Raw genomic sequence first — 26,168 nt, 5'->3', positions numbered from 1 at the left:
CCCACCGTGATTTTACTGCAAGATGGCTGCACATTTCCTGCACACCGACTGACGCAATGTTCCTTCAGCGAGCTGCTAAAGAGCTCTCTTAACTTAATGCCTTTCTCTCTGTTTGGGCTAATTTCAATTAGAGAATGGCAGATTCCCACGAGATAGCTTTACGTCTCTCACGAGGCGGAGGATAGACTGGAGTGTTTCCTGCATTGCAGCAGCCTCGACAGTTTCATTGCCTTGCTTAAGGGCAGAGATGCCTGATACTGTAGATCTAATGGCAGACAGTTGACAGATGCCCGTTCCCTCACAGCTGGGATTGCACCTTCCTGTTGCCATCAGGGACAGAACGAACAGTGTCTCTGCTGCTCTGTCAGTTTCCGTCCCTGTCAGCTAATCACGTCAAATCAATGTTTTTCTTTTTCATGTTTCTAACTCACTTCAGATTCACTTCTGTCGCTCCTCTGCATTGGCTCTCTCAGTTTTATGAGACAGGTGAAAATGAGACAGCATTTTCTCTCGTTCTCTGTTTTGTAACCCTGCTGACTGCTTATCTACCCTACTGATCCTTCCTCTTACAGGCATTGAAGTTGCTTAAAGGGGACAAAACATTTAATTTTGGAGGAGGTTGATGAGTAGATGACCTCCGCCGGCTGTCTGGACTCCTATAGGATTTTGGTTCTATTGATTTTTACTGCAAATTGAATTCTGAGGTTATTTTGTTTTTCTTGTGTGTTTGAGCCAGTAACAGCAGTTTAAAGGGGAAAAGGGCTTTATTGGCTAATTTTCAAAACAGCTTGGGCAGAAAATGAGAACAATAACTTTTAAAGAGTTTGAAAGTGTAGTACAATATGAGAGAAATGGAGATCTTGTAGTGAGGAAATTAGATTTGAACCATTGGAGCTCAGGATGCATTACCATGACTGAAGGGGAAGACAATATTTTGGATTTCACTAAAGAACCTGACTAAAATTATTTGGATTTCAAGCAGCATGTTAGATTTTCTTTTACTCTGTAGCTCTGTAGGTAGCCTGAAACATTTTTCAAATAATCTCACTGAGTGCAGAATCTATGATTTTTTTTCTACATTAGAAACACTCGCGTTTTGTTTTGTTTTTATTAAAAAGTAAAGCCTTTAGCCTCCAACATTCAATTTGTATGAAAATGAGTAACCATTATTTAGCCATGTATTCAAGCCTTCCATTAAACAGAGGCAACCAATCAGAATAAAGTTGGCCTAAAACAATGGATGAGCTGAAGAGCTACACCCAGTCACACCTCGTGACAAATAAGGATTATTTTGAGCTGGGATTCATACAAAGTTCATCATGTAATGAACAGGTCAACTTTACACTACCTGCCTAGTAACATGTTGTCAGGTTGCTCGACCAAACAGAGTAAAAACAAGTTTATGAGACTTTAATTTCACACCTCCAAATGAATACATTTCTATTTCACTTTAACTCCTGGACGTGTAAATGTAAAAGCTAGCAGTCATTTATGAAGGATGCACAAATATAGTGTCTGAACATATTGGCATTGTTGACTGATGTAAGCGTATTGCCAAATGATGTGACATCTACTCACAGTTGCATTTATCTATTTCATTACATCAGCTTATAGCGACTAACTGTTCAAAGGCAGTGTGATGTAATTTGAACATGTCCAGCATTTTGACTGGTACTGCATGTAATATAATATAAGATTTTTTTCAGCCCATAATTCCACAGTAGATACAGCCCTACTGTTCATAAAGGTGATTATGAGAACCAGTAACAAGTGGTTAATAAATGGATAAATAAATAAATATGCCGGCTCCATATTTATATATACAGTACTAAAAAAGAGTATTTGCCCCCTTTCTGATTTCTTTGTTTTTTTCCATGTTATGTGGCATGTTTTATTTTTTAAATAGCTTTTTTATTATTTAGTTTGAACATGAAGCTAAATAATAGAACACCAGTTCTTGCAATCGCTTTCTTTCCAGCTGTCAGAACAATTTTGATCAAATACCGATCTTTCATCTGCACATGTCCATCCAAATAACCAAGGTTTAACACCTATATGGCATGTTTTAATGCTAAACAAACATAACCCAACTAAAAATAAGTGATAATTCTGCCAAAATCACTCCAAAAGAACATGGACGACTCATCCAGGAGGTCACAAATGAACCCAGAACAACATCTAAAGAAGTTCATGATTCAAAAATAAGAAAGAGAGTGGGTAAAAAGGCTTTTTAAAGTGTCAAATATGTAAAAAACTAAGAAATCAAGACGTAAAAATACTTTCGACAGTACTTTCTAAAAGGTTATATATATCTTCCTGGGGAAATCAGACCCTTTCAACCATTCTCGACTTCAGTATATCAAACTGTGCATCACTATTTGATGACATAGCGGTTTTCCCTTTCTGCTTCTTCTTGCAGCCAGCATCAAAGCAGCTCTACGAAGATGAAACCACCTCCTCTGTGTTTGGTCTGAGGTCTGTTACCGACCTATCTCCATCCCCGTCTCCATCCCCCTGCAGCTCAGACCGGCCCCCTCTAGGCTGGAGCAGTAACAACAGTAGCAGCAGTACTGCCACGTCGGCCACTACTGGACCGCCAGTCGCCGAAAAACCTCGCTGGCACCTGGGAAGACGCACACCGGCACACTTCTTACCACTCGACGTCACAGGTACAAAAGCGAAATGCCCAAAATAGTCTAAGATCAGGTGTGGTAACAATTGCTAATACTGTCAGTATATTTGATGCAGTCTTAAATGACCAAATGAATTTACAAATTAAGAATTTTGTTGAAACTGCAATGTGAAGGTGCACTTATAAGGCAATGGGAGTATTTCTGAAGTCTATTTCTTGCTGTGTTTCTCAACAACACTGTGGTGAACTGACAGGAAAGGTGAGTGTATGCAACTGATTGAAAGTCATTACTCTGACACATGCATCTGAGTCAGCTGAGCCTCCAGGATGTTTTCATGGTGACAGCATTACAGAGGTAGTGCTGCATGGAAATTGCGGACAAAGTCAGCATAGAAAGTGTGATACTTCCTTGATCTTTCTTAGAAGTTTTTGGACTGGCACAGCTACAGTACCTCTGAGGGAACACATGAATGTTTCATTGGCTGGACCAGAGTGATCCCGAGCCATCAAAGTAAAAAGAGTTTGCTGTGTTTTAATGGGTACGTGTAAACACAGAGACAATTGGCAGAGTTTGGGTCATTCATTTAAAAAACATACTTTGGTTTCAACTTCTCAAATGTGAGCATTGAGCATCTTTGGGGTTCTGGTTGTCATTTAGCCAACTCGAAAACTCAACTTTGAGCCATAGATGGAAGATAGACACCCCTAAGCATACCTGTTAGTCAAATAATCATATAATAATGGAAAATGCCATTAGTTGGAGCCTTGTCGAAGATGTCAGATGCTTATTGAGTAGAGGGGTTAGACTGAGGTTAATTATCTGGGCTGATGAGAGATGTGCCGAGATGCTTGTTGATTGGTGCAGCCAGGTGCCTTTGAGCCTTTTTCGCATTTATTAGAATTTATGGCTTCAATATGAAATTTCACTGAAAAATAATTCAAAATTAAATAGATTAAGCCTGAATATGAGATTCTATTGGAAATGAATGATCATTTGGCAGCTTTCAGATGGCTCCTGTCATGTTGAGAATAGAAATGATTTTATCTCCAAATGAAGATGGTTTCTGTGAGCAGTAAAACAACAACACTGTTGGTTTTAGAGTCCTGGCTTTGTGAGGGCCTTCACTGTCACCTGTGCTGTTCTCGAAGGAGTTGTGTGACAGCTGTAAAAGTGAGAGTCATGGCAAATCAGACTCAAGGAAAGCTACAACATGCGGTAAATCTGAATTTCCATCCCTTTGGAGGTCACATCAGTCCAATTTGGCTTTAGCTTCTTTGTGGTTGTGTATTAAATGCGTGCTGGAAAAGCGACACAATCTTGTCTTCCTCCAAAGAAGAAGCTCCAGGCTGAAAAACAGTGCTAATATTAATCTTGCTCAACAAATTTGGCAGATACCTCTTCCACATGGTGCATGGTCGTCTTTGACAGTCCTCATAGTGTCTTGTTTGTCCCTTTTCAGCTGCTACCTCTACGAGTTGCCACAGTGGATCATATTCCTCCATCTCACCCTACCCCTCCTCTCTGGTCATCTGTATTTTTCCAAATGGCTACTCCATACTCAAAATGCTTTGTCCAGGATACCCACTATCTCTCCTTTGCACATGTCCAAACCATCTAAAAAGGGGAGGCGAGTCCATGACAGCATTCATAATTCAATTAGTTATGACAACCTCTCCAACACGACTGGCTGAAATGCAACCATGATGTTTTATACATGGCTGCAGACTCTCGCTGTTGCACCTCTCTCCTGACCTGCTCCATGCATACAGACGATAATTGGAAGTAAAAGTTTTAAATATGGATTGCATCACTCCATAAGATTTGTTGTCAATGAAATTACACAAGTCCAGTTCTTGTGTAATTTTCATACCTCAGTCTTTTCTCCGTGTTTCCCTTCCTTAAAAATGGTTTCTTGACAGCCACCCTTCAACTGAGACCATTTCTGATGAGGGTCCAGTGATCAGCTGAAAGACCAGATAAATCTCCCAGCTCCCGTGGCAGGTCTTTACTGGATCTTTTTCCCATTTCTTAAGGACAAAACTTCCAGATACTGTTTATCTGCTATAGATCGTTTTAGTCCTGGAAAACTATTGCTCAGGACCACTTTAAAAAAAAATTACAAGACAGTCTTTGTGATGTTGAAGAGTGTGGCAGTGGACCCCCAAATACAGACCAGTCATGTGCTACAGTCCAAAAGAGTCCAACAGGTGATAATGACAACCCTGGGAGTCCAGGGAAAAGCAGGAAAGCAAACTGATGGGAAACAGAATTAAATAACGCACCAACAAAGAAAAAGGAAAAACTGAAGCTACACAAGTACGTGATCACACCTGAGGGGAACAACACAGGTGCAGACAATCAAGGAAAAAAGACGAGGGGAAGTAAAACTGAACATCAGGCACAGAGGACAAATAATGGCCAAAATAAGACAGGAAGTGAAATGAGATGACTAAACGTGAAAACACAGACATGAATTAACTAACTGAGAAAATACATAAAGAGCAATATACCAAAAATATTAGTGAGAAATAAGGAAAAGGAAAACTCAAGGCAAATAACAGCACAAACTAAGAATCACTGGAAGATGTTAAAAATAAAACCAAACTGTAAAGTCTAAAAACTCAGTGACCCAGGATCTTGACACTCTGGCTGCTTGGGAACAAAAGATTTTCAAGAAATCAGGAGTGGTTTGAGAGTTTTGCACAGCACCGTGTGTGTGTGCCTCATGCCAGGCTTGCTCTTTCGGGAATTCAGAGTTAAAAGCTGGTTGTGTTCCTACAGCTCATGTAAGGTACTCAGCATGGGAAACATCAGTCACCTTTTGGAAATGTATTTGCGCCACATCCAATCCACACAATAAACTTGATTTCTTGACTCATGAGATTGGCATAGACAAAGCCATTTCATAACACAGGTGTAAGGAAACGTTTTCAGGTGAAGTCTTCCGGTGGAGCGCCGAGAGAATCCGTGGCATAAGATCACCGGGTGAAGACGTTTCACCCCCAGCCCCTTATTAAATTCTCTTTAGGTCATGAAGAAATAATTGGGAGTGATTTGAGAAGAGAACAGATGCAGAGTGTTATTAAAAACAGTGGGAAAGCTTCAGCATCAGCTCGCATGTTAATGCCAGAAGCCACAACTCAGGTGACGCTGCACGATGTGGACAGATTCCCTGTAGCTTTGAGGGAGAAAATGCTGCAGAAACAAGACTTGACATCGAGGACATTTTCTTCCTATGATCACATTCTCTATCGCGCTCGCCCATCTCTGGCAGTCAGCTCTGCTTGTGTGCATTGCCTGTGTGTGTGTGTGTGCTGTCAGAGCTGTTAGTATGCTGTGGTCACCCTCAGCAACATCGTTCTGACATTCCTGCTTCCACTCAGCCTCCTCCTTGTTTACTTTCCCTACGTTTGTGTGTGTGTATGTGTCTTTGCATGCATGTGTGGTCCTCCTGGTTTTTTGGCATAGCAACTGCTTCGTCACTGGATGCCTCTCTCCTCCTTCTTGCGCATATCCATCTATAGTTAAATATCTCTTTCTCCATTTCTCCTCACCCACCTCACCTCACCCACTGTGTAGAGGAGGAGAAGGTCAGGTATAATGATGCACGCCTGTGGCGTTGTACTTGGTGGGTATTCACTTCCTTCACACCGAGAGGAAGAGCAAAGAACTTTGAGTATAAGACTGACGTTTCTCCTTCTGTTTTCCTTCTTTTCCTTCCATCAAGCCTGTCTGTGGTTTCATTAAATGAACAGGATCAGGTTTAGCAAGCAGTGCCCCAACAGGGGTAAATAGCATGCTTCTGGGTACTATTTTTTGCAGAGTATGCATACACATTTTTTGTAGTGTATTTCGGGTTGAGCCACATAAACTGCTGTGCTCTCATTAGCGGTAATGAATTATGGTGTCACCCTGTGCAAAGGTGCGGCCCAGTTATTTGTTTTAGACGCAAATGAAGCTCAACTACACAACAGAATAAGTCAAAAACAGGCCATTTGGATGCATGTAAAACAGCTGTTCTCAGGGTTTCTCACTGATTTGTTTTGGTCTTGTTATCAGATTTGGATAAAATGAGAAAAAAATAAGATATCGTCAGACTTATCCAACTTGTCACCATCCCTCTGTCTCTTTTACACTCCGTCTCTTGCTTTTTTCCCTCCTCCTCCTATGCCAGAGAACAGGTAGCTCTCAGCCAGCTTGCTGTTGCCATGGTAACTCACCACTCTTCCTCCTCCCTAGTCCCCCCCCCCCCAAAAAAAAAAGAAGAATTACAAGCAGCAGTGACAAAAAGATGGAGGGAAAGGTGGAGAAGTGATGAGGATGACAGAGGACAGAAAATGCATACAGTGAGATACACAATGGAAGAATAATGAATGGAGGGTAGTGAGAGAGCTTCTTTTTTTTTTTGGTCGCAGCTCCCACCTCCCACTTTCCTTCCTCTCCCTCACATCTCGCTCCAGCAATTTTCATGAATGACTGAAGCACTTGAGCCTGTGAAAGATGTGAATGCAACAGAGGCTGAGAGACAAGCAGCAGGCAGACGCCATCGGTCTGTGCTTATTTTTTCTCGACAGAGTTCATCGGTAAAATTTTAATGTAATCACATATTCGAGAGTCCTCGGTGATTTGGGGGGTTTTTGAATTGCAGAAAGGCGGACATTATTGTGTCTCTGAGCAGCCCTACCAAACACCAGACGTCCACGGATATCGATTTCTGAGCTAAATGTGATCAGACAGTGAAAAAGACGTTGCTGGTGTAATTTTGCATTTTCAGGCATTTCCATTCAGTTTCACATTTACTCACAGAATAATCTGAATTGATTTGAGGTTGAACAAAGGAAAAGTGAACATGTATGTTTAGATCTTTTAGGCTCTAGCAGCCACTGTGATTGGATAAGCAGCGGAAAATGAATGGCTTAATTGATATTAACATACTTCAAATATATCTATCTATATATATATGTATGGGATGGTTAGCAAAGTGCAGTTTTAAGGGAAAAGAGCTGGTGTATTTAGGATCGGGGCATATACTGATGGTCGGTCATTCTCCTTCAGGATTTTCTGTTTGAGAGCATATTTCACGTTTCCATCAATTACAGCAAATTATCCAGCTTCTGAAGCATCAAAGCAGCCCCCAACTATCGCACCACCACCACCATGCTTGACCGTTATATGAAGATGTTTTGAGCGTTAGTTTTATGCCACATGTAACGGGACTTCAACTTCTGTCCACAGAATATTTTCCCAAAGGTTTGGGGGATCATAGAGATGTTTTTTTTTAGCAAATGTGAGACAAGCTGTCCTGTTCTTTTTGGTCAGCAGTGGTTTTCCCATGTAACCTGTCACATTTGAGTTATTGCTGAGTCGTGAGGCAAAGGAGGCCTACAGTGCTTTTTGTGGTAGGATGGCCACTCCTGGGAATGTTCACCATTGTTCCACAGTTGTCTTAATTTGTGGATAATGACACAGAAAGCTTATCTGAAGATGGACTCTTCAGTTTTTATCGTCAAAGTAACATTTTTTTAACCCCACAATTCAAATAATTTAGCAGTTGTTTATTTTGTAAATCTGTCAATAATCCTACAAAAATAACAGCTAATGAGGCTTGGACATAAGCGAGGAGTTTAGTGCAAATGCTGCTGTTTCCTATAAAAAGAGCAAAACAGTCCCAGACCCCGAATCAGATGCTTTCTGAATGCACTTATGAATGAAGAATGCAGAAAGTCTGAGAGCTTTAGTGGAGAGAGACAGAGAGTGAGAGACAGGCATTCCTGCTGCTGAGCTGCCGACGGTCTAATCCTCTTGGCTTACCTGGAGCGCCTCCAACTACAAGGAATCTGACAGGGGGTGGAACTTTTGAAAAACTTCTGCAAATCCTGTCAGCTCCACGCTGTGCCCTTTGTCACAAGACGAATCCATTTAGTGAGCTGCAATTTAGATGCATCTCTTGATGGCATTCAGTGCAAACAGTAAGATAGTTGATAAGCCAGGGTCAGCAGTAGCTGAATAACACAGGAAGTTATTTGTTATTTATTCCAACACCGTAGAGGGTTAGATGCTGTGTAACACTTATAAACTGAGGGGGAAGGTGCTGATGTTAATAAGAGGAAATTATGAATTTCTGAAACACTTAATTTTACAGTTTTTTTTCTAGTATAAACATATGGCACTGCTTCACCTTCAGTGGTTCTGTTAGAGCTTTAGAAGTCTTCATTGTGATAATTCATCTTTTGTCGGTTACTGTTTACAGAGCCGAAACTTCAATGCAAAGATGGGATTGTCATTTAAACCAACGCACCCCTACAGGTTGTTTGTTCAAGCTGTAAGATTGCTCATATTGATGTCATAAAATTAGATATGTAGCACTGAACTGTGGTGAAGTGCTGTTTAACGTTGCAAAAGGCTGTGCTATACCACAAAGCATTCTCTTCCTAAACCCTAAACCAAGTAACAACTTATGATGTTGAATTAAGACTTGGTTTAACAGACATAGTCTGTTGAGTCGATAACTGTTTGGCACTCGCTAACCGCTTTATGCTCGACTGGTTGGCGAGTGGCTGGAAGTTGCTGGCTGTTTCTGGGAAAAAACATTCATAAAGAAAGTGCTGCACCAAAAATCTCCTTGTGATTGTTTTGTCCTAGCAGATTTCTGCTGTCACCTGCATTTTGCCTGGAAGAGGCCGACTTGCCTACAGACACTCGAGATTTACTCGCCGAGTTGCGCTGGAATGCAAACAAGAGGTGGAGAATATTCCTCTCCAAAGTTAAAGTTGTCCCTTATCACCACAACCACCTAGTTTCAAAGGTGCAGCTTTGATTTTAAAGCAAAGTGTCTTTTGTTTTAATGGGACAGCCAATGACTGTTGATCAGCGCTTTGGAGAAGGTTGGATTTAAATCTCTGGGTTCAAGTTTTGAGCGTCTTTGTTAAAATGATTAGCTGGTCATGGGACACAGCTGAAAACTCCAGACAAAGTTGCTCACTAAACCTCGAGTTTTAGAGCATTTTAATGCTGGTTTAGCATTCCCTGTCAAAAAAGTCACATTAGCAGTTGCTGTAATGTTTCCTCTAAGCAACTGCAGCAGCAGTTTGTTACTGTTTTCTGTATTTTTAAATAGTTTTTAAGCAGCGTCAAGATGTTTATGATCACATAATTTAAAACACTGTGCTGTAGACCATTAGGGCAACTAGGCAGGAACAGTGGGCTACACATGTAAGTTTGTTTTTTTAGTTTGTGTTGTACTTTTCATGCTTTCACTACAATCTGGGACGTATGCAAACTTTTGCTGATGGTGGCAACCTGCTAGTGATAAAAGCAATTGGTAAAAGATTCATAGTGAAGCACCCGAATACCTCTTTGCAACAAGTTTCACACTTGCACTTTTCACACTTGCGACTGCAGCTGTTCACAGTATACTGACTGGTTTCTAGGTCTGTGTGAATGGGGCTTAGCAGTCAATTGTACAGTGATGGGCCAAGGAAACCTGACTTAAAACGTGTTTATAGTGTGACAGGAAAAACTGTTTTTCTCTGAGTCTCTCTATGGATAATTTCTTCCTTCATAACAACTTCACAAGTTATGATTGAAAAAAAAAAAAACCAATTTCAAATCCATCCATTTGACATTTGTTAGCTTAAAATTACGGTCATAGCTATTCTGCAAGTCCTCACCTAGTATTCCATTAGCCTGTTCGCTAGCAGTGATTGGCTGGTGTTTTTGTGCATGTTTCCCTCATGCAGGTTATACATGTAGCTTGCTAGCCAAGCTTGCTAGCATTAGCCGATAACTTAGGAATCCACCCTTCTTTACAAATATATGGTCACTTATCACTCCAGAAACCATTATGGCATTAGCTGGAATGTTAATGTTGATTCCTTAAAAGTTTTAAGTCCAAAAGATAAAGTCTGAACGATATGTGTTGTTAAGGCAACAGTCTGGTGCATTTTTGCCTCCATCACTCTGCTTAGATCCCAACGTTGTCCTACTTTTAAACTGAAAACACTCTTATATGTTATTTTATGTCATGAGAATTGTTAGAAACTTGTAATATACTGTAAGGTTACGTGTTATTTTGTGATTGTCATGTTTCTCTCTCTTGCCCAAAGCTATTCTAACCTCTGTGTCCTTAAGACTCACTGCATGCAGGCAGCTGAGCAGTTTAACAAGGCTTATACTGAGGAGACATTAGGATTTGTAACTGGTGGAAGGCTGATAGTTTAAACAGAGTCTGTTAGTGATGCCCACAGAAGCAACAAGAAGACTTACAGCCTGCTAACAACAGCTTGGTGAGACTGATCTTGAAAGTGGGAACTGCTCTGAATATTCAAGTAGGAAAGTTAGCTAGCCAAGACTGGAGGATGCAAAATTGTCACTATGGTGTCGGCGTTACAGAGGGACCCACACCAGCAGGAAGTGGGTGAATGCATGACAGTCAGACAGGAAGTCGTATTTAGCTCCACTCCACGGCTGAGTCACAGCTTTAGCCTCTCTGCTGGAAAGCTGGAGATGCTCCGACTCAAACACTCGTGCTTATTCATGCACAGAGGGGAACGCCGATTGAGTGGCAGTCAGTGAATGAGCTAAATAGGGAGACTGTTGCAAAAATAAACAGAGGATGAATAACTGAAGGGAATAGGCTCTTGGAAAGATGGGGAGATAAAAGGACAGGTGGAAAAACAGGCAGGTTAGTCAATGAGTAAAGCAGACGAGCGGAAGGAGTCAGGACTTTTTCTTAAATCATGAATCCAGGTTTGCTGTTGTTAGGGAAAAAAAGATTTAGAGTGTCCAAAGATTTAGAAGCAGGAAGTGTCAGGAAGTTTTGATGATTAGAGTTATTAGTTTGATGATTTGCCGAGCAAAAGGTTTCCAAATGTTAAGATGGTGATAAAAGCATGTTTATTTCAGACATCTAAGTAACAGCAGGAATCATTATTACACATCCAAATACAGTTGTGCCATTAAAGAGAGTTCAAGTGTCCCTTTTAAAAATTATTTTAATGGGACAGCCAATGACTGTTGATCAGCGTTTTGGAAAAGGTTGGATTTAAATTTCTGGGTTCAAGTTTTGAGCGTCTTTGTTAAAATGATTGGCTGGTCATGGGACACAGCTGAAAGCTCCAGACAAAGTTGCTCACTAAACCTCGAGTTTTAGAGCATTTTAATGCTGGTTTAGCATTCACAAAAGTCACACTAGCACACGTTGGCTGCAAAAGTTAGAGATACCTGCTGTAAAGTTTCTTCTAAGCAACTGCAGCAGCAGTTTGTTACTGTTTTCTTTATTTTTAAATAGTTTTTAAGCAGCATCAAGATGTTTATGGTCACATAATTTAATACACTGTGTGCTGTAGACCGTTAGGGCAATTAAGCAGGAACAGTGGGCTACACATGCTTGTAAAAAATAATTACAAAACTTTCTACCTGCTAATGGAACAAAGGAATCAGCGGTCAATTTTCCCAGGTGAACTTATCCTGGAGAAACCAGGTTTCCCTAATACTCTACCTAGTTATGGAAACCATGTTTCTTATAAAGGAAAGTCAATAAATCAGCTCACTGGAAAAAAAAAAAAACATTGTCACATGGAGCATGTCTTATAGTTCAGAAGCTGCAGAATTAGTTTATGCAAGTGTCACGTATCAGGGATTTCATTGAACAATATGTAAGAAGATGTGTTTAAAAAAAGTAATTAAGAAAAAAAACTCATTCAACCGACCTCACACACATTCATACAAAAAAAAGTTACGCTCAGGCATCTTATCTGACATTCACAGGCACTCGTGGACTGACAGACACATCGGAGGCAACTTGGGGTTCGGTATCTTGCCCAATGATGCTTCAACATGCAGGAGCAGGGGATCAAACCAGGGCTCGACCCACCCATCTTCCAGCTGAAAGAAACCGCTCTACCACAGTTGCTATATGAGATGACTTTGCTCAACCTACTGACAAATCTCATTCAGTATTGAATTTGCTGTGCATCTGCAAGCTGCTTTGCAACCACAGACAGTAAAACACATGGGCACAGCTTCTGGGTCAGAAAAATGAAGCCAGTGAGGAAGCACATTAATCCTGCATTCTATCTCCAGGCCACAAGATGGTGATAGATGTGGTTGCAGAAAGACACGCAGTCTTGTAAAAGTCTTTCTGATTCGACCTTGTTGGACATTTTTCTGCTGGATGCATGAGCTCAGTCACTCATTTTGGATCACACTGAATAAAATAAACAAGTCTGTTTAGTAAATCTTGGTCATAAAGTGTTTCAAAATGTAGGATTAGCTGTGATATGAAACCGCATGCTCATTGGCCGAAGATCTGTCAATCAGAGGTTATTAGCCAGTTCGCTGTTAGACCCTACCCTTGTTGTCACATCGGTGTTTTTGCAACCAAGATGACTCTGGCAGAGACGCTCATCTTGAGGCTTCACAAACCAGTAGCACTATTCATGCTGAGATTTTAATCAGCTCTGTTGTCACTGATGTCTAAAACAGAGCCATGCCATCAAGTCTTAATCATGTTAGGTTCAGTCGCATTTCCTTTGTTGTTCTGCGCCTTTGAGCTTTGCATAATTCATCTTTATCTGTTGATTTTTCTGTAAATGTTTAGTTTGGGCATCAAATATCTGCCATTAGTTTTCTGTTTGCTCTCTCAAACAGATCAAAGGTTTGTAATTCTGTGTTGTTAAGTGTCTGGAGGCATAATTCGTACAGGCTGCTGCAAGAGGGACACAGCTGGGGAAAGAAAAATGGAAGGAGGGTGAGCTGGACTCATCTGACTTCCAAATGTGAAGGAGATCTGTGTTTTGAGTGCTTGGTGACAGCTGTCGGTGTCAGCGGTACGGCCATGTTCCTTAAGTTTGCTTTGGCACAGGGTGGGTAATAGTGGGCTGATTTGGCTCCAGTTTGTTTATTTGCTTTCTTGACTTATTGATTTTTAGTACCGCAGTCCTCTTAAAAGAGCTTCATCAAGTGGCACAATTTCATTGTTGGACATAAATTTTAGCAGCAGGCTGAGCCCGATATGACTGTTGCTCTAAAACGAGGCTGATAGCTTAATGGGATGGGTGAGAAACGGCGCTGTATATCATTAAGGTAACCAGCTAGGTGCCTGCTGCCACCAGTGACTCACTGGATTCATGTTCTCACACAAAACACATTAGGGAGATGGGAAGTGCGCTAGAACAGAGCAGCAGGTTTCTCCGTCGTGTCTGCCGTGAGCCTGTCTGGATTAAAATGTAATGCATGTACAGGAGTCATTATGGTGATGATGAAACTGAAAGCTGCAAAGTCTTCTCCACTTGTTCAGCTGAGATGAACTCATCGAGTGTTGCTTATGCCACTTCTCAAACACCTGCTGAGTCAGAGGCAACTTTAAACAGTGGACACTTGAAGTATCAGCAATTGTGCGACAGGAAATAAAGAAGAGTGGAAACAACTACCAACTTCAGGCAACTCTGTGACATTAATTGTATCCTATTTTAGAGTAAACGTTAATATTAAAAGGGCAAATCAACAGAGTTCTTAATGCATCTTTAATTAGACACTATTTATGTAAACAGTCTTGATTTGAAATCTCTTTATAGTGAAAAATATTCAGGCGGTATCAACCAAAAAACATTGTTGGGAGAATTGGACTTCCACTTGACTTTGTTTTACTCGCAAATTTGCCTAAACTGCTACCTGAGTCTTGAATTCTTTTCTTAGTCTTATCACCTGAAGTGTTGTCAATGCCTCTAGCAATTGTATGAGAGTTTTGTAAGCTGAGAGAATTAGACAGTTAGATAATATAGAAATTTAGAAAAAGAAATGTAGAAATACATCTTTCTAGTACTGGGTGTACTCCCTTTTTTTCTTTAGAGCTGCCTTAATTCATTGTGGCAAAGATTCAACAAGGTGCTGGAAGCATTGCTCACAGATTTGGGTCCACGTTCACATGACGGCATCACGCAGCTGCTGCAGATTTGTCGACCGCACATGATTTGAGCTTTGAGATGCAGTGTGTTATCCTGCTGCAGCCATCAGAAGATGCCCAAAACCTACCATCCAAATGTTGCAGCAGAGATCATGACTCATCAAACCAGGCAGCATTTTTCCAGTCTTCTACTGTCCAGTTTTGGGGAGCCTGTGTGTCCTCTTCTTACCTGTCACCCAGTCTGGTCTTCTCCTACTGTAGCCCATCTCCTTCGAACTTTGATGTGTTACAAATTCAGACATGCTCTTCTCCGTATCTTGGCTGTAACAATCGGTTATTTGAGTTCCTGTCTGTTCAAAGCAGTCTGACTTTTCTCCTCTGACCTCTGGGTATCAACAAAGCATTTTCCCCCAGAGGACTGCTGCTCAGTGGATATTTGCTTATTTGCACACCATCCTCTGTAAACCCTAGAGATGGTCATTGGAAAAATCTCCGCAGATCAAGATTTCTGAAATAGATCAACCCATCTGGCACCAACAACATGGAAAATCACTTAAATCATCTTTCTTCCCCTTCCTAATGCTCACTTTGAACTTCAGCAGGTCATCTTCACCAGGGAAGTGGCCACTAGAGAAACGGCAGTTCCCACATTTTCTTCCTTTTTCACCTCCAAAAGTTGCCTCCTGATGCAAATACAGAGTAATGGTTGACACTGTGTCTCACTAAAGTGACCTGAGTGAATGTTTAATAGAAGCAGTAAATCATGTTTGTGTTAACGATCTCCGAGAGTTGTGAGAGGAAAGCACTGCAGCCTTTTAAGAGAGACTTGAAATCATATCAAATGATCTGCCTTCACATTGCTGTCTCTCAAGAGCCATAATCTAATACTTTATTGCCATGTCAACAACATGATTGGATTTATTGTTTTATTTAATTTAGTGCGTGTCAGGTAAAATTAGTCTTCCCACCCTCCTGCTGACCTTCTTGCTGCTGTCTTCCTCTTGCAGGTGAAGGGAGAGGATTGAAATTCCACGGTGTTGATCTTCTCCAGCACTCTCCGTCCCCTTCCCCCTCTCCCGGGGACCCCTTCCCCCACCAGCCCCACTCCCTGGAGCCTGTTACTGACACACCGCACCAGAATCTCCCACTGAGGAAGACACACTCTGACCTCGACACAACCTTACCTGCAGGTGTGTGTGACCATAATAGGGAGCTCTTTACCCTCCCTCCATGGTGCAGATCTTATTACTCCTCACATAAAGTGTGCCGCAACCTTCAAAGACAAGAGAAAGAGAGAGAAAAAAAAGAATCTGGGAATGTCAGAATGAAATTCCTATACTCATGAACTTCTCGTATTTCAGATAAAACTCTAGTATTGCTGTTAGTAGCACTGAACAGTTCTTGGCTGTGGAAAGACTATCATTTTTTTTCTGCCCACTTTAAATACTCTTTAGATAAAAGAAATGTATGCAATAGCAGGACATTTTCTTTTGTTTGAATTATGTTTTTTGTTCAACAAACATGACAAATGTGTGTTTATTTTGTCATTGATTGTGGATTTACGGTACATACAGTTTTAAAAGAAAAATGTTCTCCTTTCTTGTTAAGGCATAGTCACGCAGGCCTAGAGACAGGCTGGCCCTTGACAAACTTAGCAAAAGCAAAAACCTGGACTGCCCGACTGGTTAGTGAGTGGTTGCTGGGTTTTTTGAGGTGAAACTGGTTGTAAAAACCTCCTTGTGATTGCTTCGGTTGCTAGCAGTTGCTACTGTTGCCCATAGTTTACATGGAAGACACAAACTTGTTTGCAGATATTAATCCTTTAAAACTGGTCAGAGTGGGCACGCTCCATTTTGCGTAACTATTTTTAAATCCCTGTAGAACCGAAACCCTGTAAGCTGGCACAATAATTTGTTTTGCATATGAAACCGGAGGAGTTGTACTTATATCTTATGCCATCAGCTTGCCCTAGGACACGTTTTCCTTCCACATATAGCTTTGCAAAAATTCCATAAAAAGCGCTTGCAGCAACAAAAACACAATATTCCAGAAACAGGCTTTGCCGATCCGATCAGCTGTTCAAAACACTTCCTACGTTGGAATAGACAACAGCGGGAACTATCGCATGCTCCCCATTACTTGCCCAAAACCGGAAGTGATGTCATTTTTGCGGAAAATGTAGTTTTTTACCTTCGGGGCCTTATAAGCCTATACTGGTATTTTTAAGAGTCATGTTGACTTTATGCTTTTCTGAATAGTTTCTGGGATGCTTAAAACTCAAATTGCACTGCTGGAAATAGTTTATTTTGATGCACATGCTGTTTTCTTTGCAAATTTGCATTATAATATTTATTTTCGTTTTTCCTGTAGTATATAAAAATTGGTGTATCTCAAAAATAAAATTATGAAGACACTCAAAATAAATTTCCTGTTGTTGGAAACTTTTTTGTGCAACTTTTTTGTATTTACAGTTTTGAGGGATAAACCTCTTAAAATTCTCTAACTAGAAATGTAAAAAAAACAAAAATGATTTTCAATTTTTTTGTACTTTATTGCACTTTTTTGCAATTTATGTAGTTACTATGGACTTAATGCATACATGTTATTAAAATTTGGGCTATAACAGTTGTATTGATGTATAGCAACTTGAAATGCTCCCAAAAATGGCACTACAGCATGTAAAAATATAAAGATAAGCTCTGGCAGACTTGGTTCTATGGTAGGTCTTAAAGGGTTAATGATTTGCTCCCTGAGCTGTAGTGAAAGTTGAAAATTGTGATGTGAATGGAGAAGGTTCTTCTATGAAGCTGGACAGTCTTCATTTCAGTTTCACTTCAACTTGCAGAACTAAGTGAAACCGCCTCCACCAGCTAGCAACCAAAGCAATTAGAAAGAGTGTTTTTGCAAGTCAGTTGGCAGAATACACATTTTTCCATAGTAACGGGTGGTTGCCATGGGGTGACTAACCAGTCTTTTAGCCTGTGTGAGTGGGGCCTTTTTCACTTATTCCCACAATGTCACCAAGATTGTGACATCCAAAATGGAAGTTAACATGTTAACAAGTTAACATCACATTGTTAGTTGTCACACATCTGCAAAACTGCAATACCTCTTTGCGACCAGTTTCCCCTAGTGACAGCTAGCACTCCCCAGCAACCGCTTGCCAACCAGTCGGAGAAAGACCCTTTTTCAAATGATTACCATGGGATTTTGATGGTTGTTACTAGCCTACAGCACCAACACAGAGTAACGCTAGCTACCACATTAAAAACAATCTACCATAAACACAATATTTAAACTCAAAAGAGAGCTAAGAGTTATTTAGCATTAGCTTGCTTGTTTGATTGTTAACACTAATAGCAAAAGTAGACTATTAGTTAAGCTTGTTTGCCAAATACTTCACCAGCTAATTTTATTGGGCTATCTGGTATAATGTTGCGGATTTTAGGCTATAATAAATAATGTACCGTAAATCCCGGACTACAGAGCGCACCTGATTAAAAGCCGCATGCTCTAATTTTAGAAAGAAAATAAATTTTGTACTTGTACAGGCCACACCGGATTTTAAGCCATATGCGTTTCACTTGTAATATGAGATATTTACACAGAAATATTACACGTGAGGATTTTTAATGTTTAATTTATTCCGTAGGGTAACATAACCATGGTAACATAAACGTTATGGTAACATACAAAAATACATACTGCAAATGCTTTTTTTTCCTCGAACAGCACCTGTAACACGGCTACCCTTAAGTATACGTACGTATCGGTAACACACAAATTACGTTGCTTATGGTTTTTTTACGGAACAGTGCACAAACAACATTACAACGTTTCTTAACAACACGTAAAAATATATACCGTATATTTACTACTTATCTATTTTATTGGTCTACTGTTACCAGGCAAATTGTTTTTGGCCACATAAAAAAAATATATGCATTAGCCGCACGTCATTATAGGCCGCAGTGTTCACAGTGTGGGAAAAAAGTAGCGGCTTATGACCCGAAAACTACGGTAATGCCCCAAAGCAAAGGTGTATGACTAATGACTGCTTTCTGCAGTACGGCCAATATACAAAGGTAGTCAGCTATCTATCCACCAAAGGTTTAATTAAGCAAAGAAAATTACACAAACTAATGCTGAATTAATAATTTATTTCCCCTGGATTTGCACTAATCAATGTTTCCTAGTGAAGAACAGCTATGCCTTTAGCCAGGATCTTTTCATTCCTTGCTGGTTTATTTACTTCAATGAGGACATTTAAACACAGGGCATTAAGGGTTCATTTAATCAGCTTCATCTGAATAAGCCCATAATTTTGGTGAGAAGAAGACAAAAGCAGAAGAAGCCACATCTGACATTTAAAAATGTGTTTCAGTTGTTCTTGAATTAAGAACTAATCCTTTGTTGCAGGATGAATATGCATTGTTGAGAATGTACTATTAGGCCTATGTAACAAATTAAGGGGAAAAAAAACTGACCCCTCAATCCTTACAGTGGGTGAATGTGGTGGGTTTGTTGCTGTGAAGGGGCATTTGGTTGGCATGATATGGTAACCTGTCACACCAGATAACTTGTTACAGAACCATCTGTGAAGCCATACTTGCAAAATGGCACGCGTTTGAAAGAACCATCTGTCTATTAACATCAGCCAGTCAGTTGAAAAATCAAACTCTTGCCAAATCCAGTCAAGTGAAGATGAAAAACACCTTTGCACATCAGACAGTGAAGAAATGCTCTCAACTTTTCAGTTCTGTAAGTTATGATTTAGCATTTCATCTCGAGGAACAGCTAAAACATGTCCATAGATGCTTATTTGTTCTGTGGTTATACCACAGCACATAGCTTAGAGCATGGAATATTGGATTCTGACCAAGTTCTGGTGTGATTCTATCTTACTTGCAAAAAAGAATGTTTTTGATCCGCTTTTCCTCCTTAGAAGGAAAGGTCAGATAAGTTTATATATGTTTTTCTTGTTAATATGTTGCCTTGTATGTATCTTTTAAGCATGGAGGTTTGTTAGGCAGGATAGTATGTCTGTGAAGGTGCTTGGTCATCTAGGTCATTGTAGTGTAAGGAGCATGAAAAAGAAAAGAGTCTGAAAGAAAGAAGTTCTAAGAAAGAACTTCTTTCAAAGAAAGTCTGAAACTTCTTTCGTTCAAAGAAGAAAACTGGTGGAGAATCCCAGATTTTAAGCCCTATGGGAGTGTCTCCAAGAGGGTCATGGACTCCCTATTGATCCTCTACCTAATTACACAAGCCCGTGTGAAAACAGGTGTGGGTCACAATCAGCCAAGGTTTCGGGTAAACCCATTGCAAAACCTAGCCCCACTCTATCACGTGATATCCTGAGGTCAAATGGCCCAAGTGTCTGGGAGCGGATCTCAAAACTGGATTATAGATGGCAGACAGTTGGTGTTGTAAGTCATCCCCTCTGTTCAAAGATGGTAGTTCACAGTGGACATAGATGGCTTCTTTCACTCCTGTTTCAAACCATCTGTCTTCTGTGTCCAAAATGTTAACATTAGCATCCTCGAAAGAGTGACCTTTGTCCTTTAGATGCAGATGGACACCTAAGTCTTGTCCCGTCGAGGTGGCTATTCTCGTCAGGCAGTAAACAAATGATACACACTGTGTATGGACTAATGCCAGAGGCTACAGATGTCAAGGCAGGTTGTGCCTTTTCTGGTCAGAATAGTTGTCTGAATGGGTAGAGCTAGAGATAGATATGTGATGTTTAGAAGTTTTTATTATAACCTTTTATTTTAGAGTGTCCACAGTCAGTGGAATTTGGTGTGATTAGTTTTGGTGTATTGATTCTTTCCCTCTCTTCTCTACAGACAACCGTTTCGGGCTGCCTGCCCCAGATCACCTTCACCCAGAAACTATGGACCATTCTGGGCTGCTCTGCTCAAATACACCCACCGCTTCCTGGAACGGACCCAAGGGTTCCACCTTTTCTCCTGGAGCATGGAACGAGCCTTACAATTACAGTAAGAACAAAGGACCAGCGGTACCACCCAAACAGCACAGTATCATCGGAGGAGGGACCCAGGAGGGGGTGATGCTGGTGAGCTCAGGACATTCAAGCTCATTCAAGACTGTGACAGACCCTTCTCGGAGACCATTGAATAACATGGACATAGGGAAGCGGAGTGAGACAGAGGGGGCTGCAGTCGATGGAGGAAGAGGGGGAGGAGGAGGGGAAGCAGTGAGAGGACGGGAGAGGTCGGCACGTTCCATAGCAGCACAGAATGCTTTCAAGTTTCGAGAGCGTTCCCTTTCCACACCCACAGATTCTGGATCTTTTTGTTTCACAGAGGGTGTTATAGGCCATCCGGATGGTAATATAACATCTACAGGAAATGGGAATACTATGGACCACCAACAAGAGCATCACAACTTCCTCGGCTTAGGTGAGAATTACGCCCTTCTCTACCCTAGAGGGAGCTCAGAAGACAGCGCAAGTACAACTGACACAATCTCCGTCACAGCTTCAGACTACAGCACAGAAGGCCGTTTGCGCCTACGTTCCCGCTCCATCTCCCTTAAAAAATCCAAACGAAAGCCACCACCCCCTGTGAGGAGTGTCTCTCTTATGAAAAACCTTGGACAAGCTGAGGGCAGAATACACCATCAAGGTGGTCTTTACAGAGATGGCCGACCAAAGAGCCTGCACATTCCCAGGGATCACTTCCCTGACTTTCAGCCAGATTTCCTTCTGCCCAACTCGTCTAAAACCAGTATTGGTGAGCGAGAGCCAGGCCAAGGAGGGAATGACAGACCTCCAAGTCTAGAGGTCCAGGCACCAGAGAGGGAGGGGGAGACAGAAATTACTTTTCCCACACACTGGCAGCTAGGGGAGTGGAAGAGCAATGATCCATACAGGTAGTACTTGTGCTACAAAGTTATTATTATTGTGTCATCTTTATTATGTCTTCTCACATCATTTCATAGGTATCCTGGATGTTTTGTTGTCAAACGTGTTTGGCAAACTTTGATTTGGCAAAAAAAACTTCACATCTCTTCTTTGCTCTTCCTCAGGTCTCTGTCAGGCTCCAGCACAGCAACAGGTACTACAGTGATCGAATGTATGAAAGTCAGAGGTAGCTCAGAGTCCCTTCTTGACTCTCCCTCCACCTCGAGAGCCACATCACCCTCACAGCTTTCCATGGAGACTGACATCAAGGCATCATCCCCCTTCAAACCTCCAGGACTTATGTCCCCATCAAGTGGCTATTCCAGCCAGTCAGAGACTCCCACCCCAACTGTTCCACTCAGTCATCTGGCAGGTCAGGGGACTGTGGGTACAACAGGTACAATAGGTTGTAAGATGCGCCCCAAAATCCCAGAGAGGAAATCATCTCTACCATCACCCAAGGATCCAGCTGCTAGGTCTAGACTGTCCTTTGAAATGCCTGGGAATGCACATCTGGAGCTTTCGTCCATCAAGCCAAAACAAAAGGCCAGCCGGCGGCATTCTGACACTTCGACAGCAGCAAAGCCAGGAAAGATCAGCCCGAGTTCCTCACAGGCACTGCCTATGGTTACCCAGAATGAGCTAAAGACTGTTCGGCTTCGTTCAGTTTCTCGTGGAGACCTAGAAGACTGCCCTGATGGAGCCTCTGACACCATCGAAGAGGAACAGCATGGCCGCGATATAGGCGAGGATCCCAGCCCACCACCCACTCTACCAAAACCTAAACCACCTGTTGCAGTCAAGCCTCCCTTACCTAAACGGCCCATGAACCTTCTTCTCAAGTCTCCTTCTCCTTCCTCCACTTCCCCTCTGGCGCTTGACTCACCTCCTGCCTCACCTGTAGACCGACCTGTGCCTCTAGGCAACATCTACAAAGTCATGAAGAAGCCAAAACCCAAAAAACCTCCACCACAAGCTCCAACAAATCCCACTATTCTGTCAGATTCAAACTCTATGGCTGCTCCACAAACTGCCTATGATCAATCGTTCCTCCCCCTATCCCAGTCCCTGTTTGATCTCCCTCCTCTCCCAGACCCTCAGCCTCTCCTGGAAGACCCAGTTTTGGAACCTGAATTTGATGTTGACCAAGAGATTCGTCTTGGCCCCGAAGATGGAGGCTCACTCCCTTCACCTTGCAGCAATCAGGAGGCCCCAGAACTTCAGGACAAGAGCAAGACGCTACCCTCAAGGATGACAGTCTCCTGTCTGGCAGAGCTGTCAGACAAAAAGAAACCCAAGGTAACCAAATTAAATATATTGTTCTTTTACACGAATATTCTCATGGTTAAACATCGAGTATCTTCTAAAGGCAAACAATTTAAAAAACATATTCACAGTTCACAACTCTCCTTATTTCTCATTCTTTGAAACCTTCTCAATCCTTTCCAGGTTCCACCTCCAGTCCCCAAGAAGCCAAATGTTCTGCTTCTTCCCACCTCAGTCCACTCCTCCACTAATGGCAGCACAGACCGTCAGACGCCACAGACTGACAGCCCCGTGGGCCTTCGGTCTCCGGTAGGAACATTCCCACCAGATGATATTCTCAATGCTCCCAGTGTTCCCGACATGCCTGAGCAAGATGAGAACCACTTGGGAACAGATGAAGAAAGTTCCAAAGAGTCATCACTACAATCCTCTCTTCAAGATTCCTCTCTCACAGAGCTGGAAGGGAAGATGGCTGGTACTGGGATTGGGACAGGTATGCCTTGATGGGTCCACTTTATTAAGCTTTAAAAGTTGGTTTTCACCGAATGGTGGTCTCATAAGACTCATATTGATAAGCATCAATTTATTTTTTTTTAAAGATGAGACACTACACACTACATGTAAGGCAAGGCAAGGCAAGTTTATTTGTATAGCACAATTCAACAACAAGGTGATTCAAAGTGCTTTACAGAGACATTAGAAACAAAAAACATTTTTGGCCTATTTTACTTCCATAACATTTCTTCTGTCAGACTACTGGAAAGAAACCACCGAAAATGTGTTTTTCTACTTAACATTTATACAAAGCTGTTCGTGTTTAATCCAAGACTTACATCATTTGCACATTTTAATCCAATAGTCTAAAAACTTTTAAAACAAAAGCACCGTTTTTAAAATATTGTCTCTTTTTCAATAACTGACTGAGGAAGTGTCATTGTGATATAGGTTACATTTTAATAATTGTTTTAATATTGTAAAATTTTACATTACACGCACATACTTACATACACCAAAAAGTTCTAGTTTGATTCCCTTCTATAGTTTGACAGAGGGATTTGTTTATATACCATCCAGAGCCTGATTTGTAGAAAAATGGAAAAAGAAAATATCTTTGTGTAAAAAATTTACTTGGACAGTTTGATGGAAACATGTCAAAGTTAAGTAGTTATTTTCCCTTGGTTGTCCACACGCCTCCTGCAGTCCCTCTATTCTCCACCAGTGGTCCCTGTCCTACAGAATCACCGCTTCAGGGTAGGGGTAGTTGTACATTCATTCAATGATGAAATACAAAAATATACCATAAATCTTGTACTGGAGTTTTCTGGCCTTCTAATCGTTTCTAATTAAAAACATCCCAATACAAATGTTGCATTTTCTAACATATATTAGCTAATAGTTTGCTTTTAGTCTTGTTTCACTGCAGACATTGTTTCTTGTGATTTTTTTATGTGCCTGTGTTGGTGATAATCGTCTAGCAGAGCTTCTACATTTGATTAGGACTCATACCTGCTAATTTTGATACATACCCTCCTGATTCTGCTGTGTTTTGATACAGGCCCATTGCTCTAAAATGAGCCCAAATCAAAACACAGAATGGTTCACACTGTTTTTAACAGTGAAGATGACATTTATCATCATTATTTCATTATCACCTAATTTTCTCTGTAGCCAAATCAGATTTACATATGCGTTTGCACAAAGCCAGCTGATATACACCTATCAGCTGCTTTATTAGGTATACCTACATATAGTAGTGCCCTTTGCCTTCAGCGCTGCCTAATTTAACAAGGTGCTGAAAACATTCCTCAGAGATTTTGGTCCTTGTTGATATTATAGCATCACAGATTTGCTGCAGATTTGTAAGCTACACATGCATGATGTGAATCTCCCATTACACCATGTCCCAAAGGTGATCTGTAGCTTAAAGTGGAAACCAATTTGAGTATAGTGAACTCATTTTCATGTTCAAGAAACCAGTTTGCGATGATTTGCACTTTGTGATGTTGTGTGTTATCCTGCCTGAAGAAGCCTTTTAGAAGATGGGTACACTGTGGTCATAAGAAAGAAGCAGTACTCAGGCAGGCTGTGGCATTTAAACAATGTTTAGTTAGTGACTATCCTGTACACCATTAAACCACCAACATCCAGAAACATTAATTCAAGGAAGGACCTGTGCATTTATGTTCCATCCATCCATCCTTCCTTTGCCTATCCTTATCAGGGTTGCAGGGGGGCTGGAGCCAGGGTACATCCTGGACAGATCATACAGTGGTGCAGTGGTTAGCACTGTTCCCTCACAGCAAGAAGGTCCTGTTGTTTATCCCAGATTCTGCCCTTGCCACCGGAATTTTGCATGAGAAACTCATTAGACTAGACAACATTTTTCCCATGTTCAATTTTGGACCTTGACCAGTCCTTGCAAATTGTAGCTTGACATCAACAAGACATTTTCATCCATGAAACTGCTGTTCACTGGATATTTTCTCTTTTTTGGTCTATTCTCTGTAAACTGTAGAGATGGTTATGTGATTAAATCCCAGCAGATCAGCAGTTTTTGAAATACTCAGACCAGCCCATCTTGTGCCAACAACTAGGCCATGCTCAGAGTCGCTTAAATCACATTTCTTCACCATTGTGATGCTGAGTTTGATGTTCAGCAGGTTGTCTTGAACATTTCTGCCTGAACTCAATGAGTTGGTGCCATGTGATTGGCTGATTAGCTGTTTGGTCATTAAAATTTATATCATCTAAGGTGCATGAGAAAGTGGCTGGTTAGCATTTCTACTTTATATGTTTTACCATGATTTGTGTGCCTTGCTTAGATGAACCAGCAGCCACTGAAAAGACTGTACTGCACATCGAAGAGGAAACAGATGACGACTTGTTGGCCAGCACACCTACAACACACACCACCGAAGACCTCTTCACTATTATACACAGGTTTGAGCACGCACACAGACACATCCAAGGCATATTTTAAACACCGAGATCGGTACAAACTCTGATATTAGAGCACATAGTTTCCTCAGATGGCAGTTAAAGGTTAAGAAGTGCTTCACAGTTTAGTCTGTTTTGACAGGACAGCACAAATGCTTTGAGCCATCACCAAACCTGCCTGGCAGCTTTTTATAACCTGGAGCATGTGACAAAATACGCATTGTCTTGTTGAAAAGGTATGAGACAGATGGAGTACAAGGTTCCCTAGCAACAGTTACATGTAAAGTGGGTTTGCTGCACGACCGCTGGCTCTCATTTCGTCCTTTTTTTTCCTTCCAGCGTCCCTCTCTCTCTCTCACACATGCACATACGTGGATATGAGTACACACAGAAACTGACAAGAAATCTAGTCACTAAGCAACAAGTGTTCGTGATTTTTACCTTGCGTGATGCTGAAAATAGCTTAAAAGGCTCTGAAGAATAAGTGAGGATGGGGAAATGG

The 26,168-nt window shown here is 41.3% G+C and overlaps 1 protein-coding gene across 4 annotated transcripts in view; it reads left to right on the top strand.

Moving 5' to 3' along the window:
* nhsl2 (NHS-like 2) overlaps positions 1 to 26,168 on the top strand; it is a 164,136-nt gene that overhangs the window by 131,257 nt on the left and 6,711 nt on the right. For 3 of the 4 annotated variants that reach the window (XM_040031910.1, XM_040031980.1, XM_040031849.1), the window contains 6 exons: positions 2,420 to 2,669; positions 15,546 to 15,728; positions 20,385 to 21,432; positions 21,589 to 22,762; positions 22,913 to 23,222; positions 25,552 to 25,669. In XM_040031910.1, coding sequence (XP_039887844.1) covers positions 2,420 to 2,669; positions 15,546 to 15,728; positions 20,385 to 21,432; positions 21,589 to 22,762; positions 22,913 to 23,222; positions 25,552 to 25,669 — 3,083 coding nt within the window. The remainder of the gene's footprint in view (positions 1 to 2,419; positions 2,670 to 15,545; positions 15,729 to 20,384; positions 21,433 to 21,588; positions 22,763 to 22,912; positions 23,223 to 25,551; positions 25,670 to 26,168) is intronic. The other variant, XM_040032069.1, reaches the window with a different exon arrangement.

The sequence above is a fragment of the Simochromis diagramma genome, unplaced genomic scaffold, assembly GCF_900408965.1.
Source record: "Simochromis diagramma unplaced genomic scaffold, fSimDia1.1 OVJJ01000382.1, whole genome shotgun sequence".
Lineage (NCBI taxonomy): Eukaryota > Metazoa > Chordata > Actinopteri > Cichliformes > Cichlidae > Simochromis > Simochromis diagramma.
Note: the sequence above shows the minus strand (reverse complement) of the source record. Positions and strands in the feature narration are given on the sequence as shown.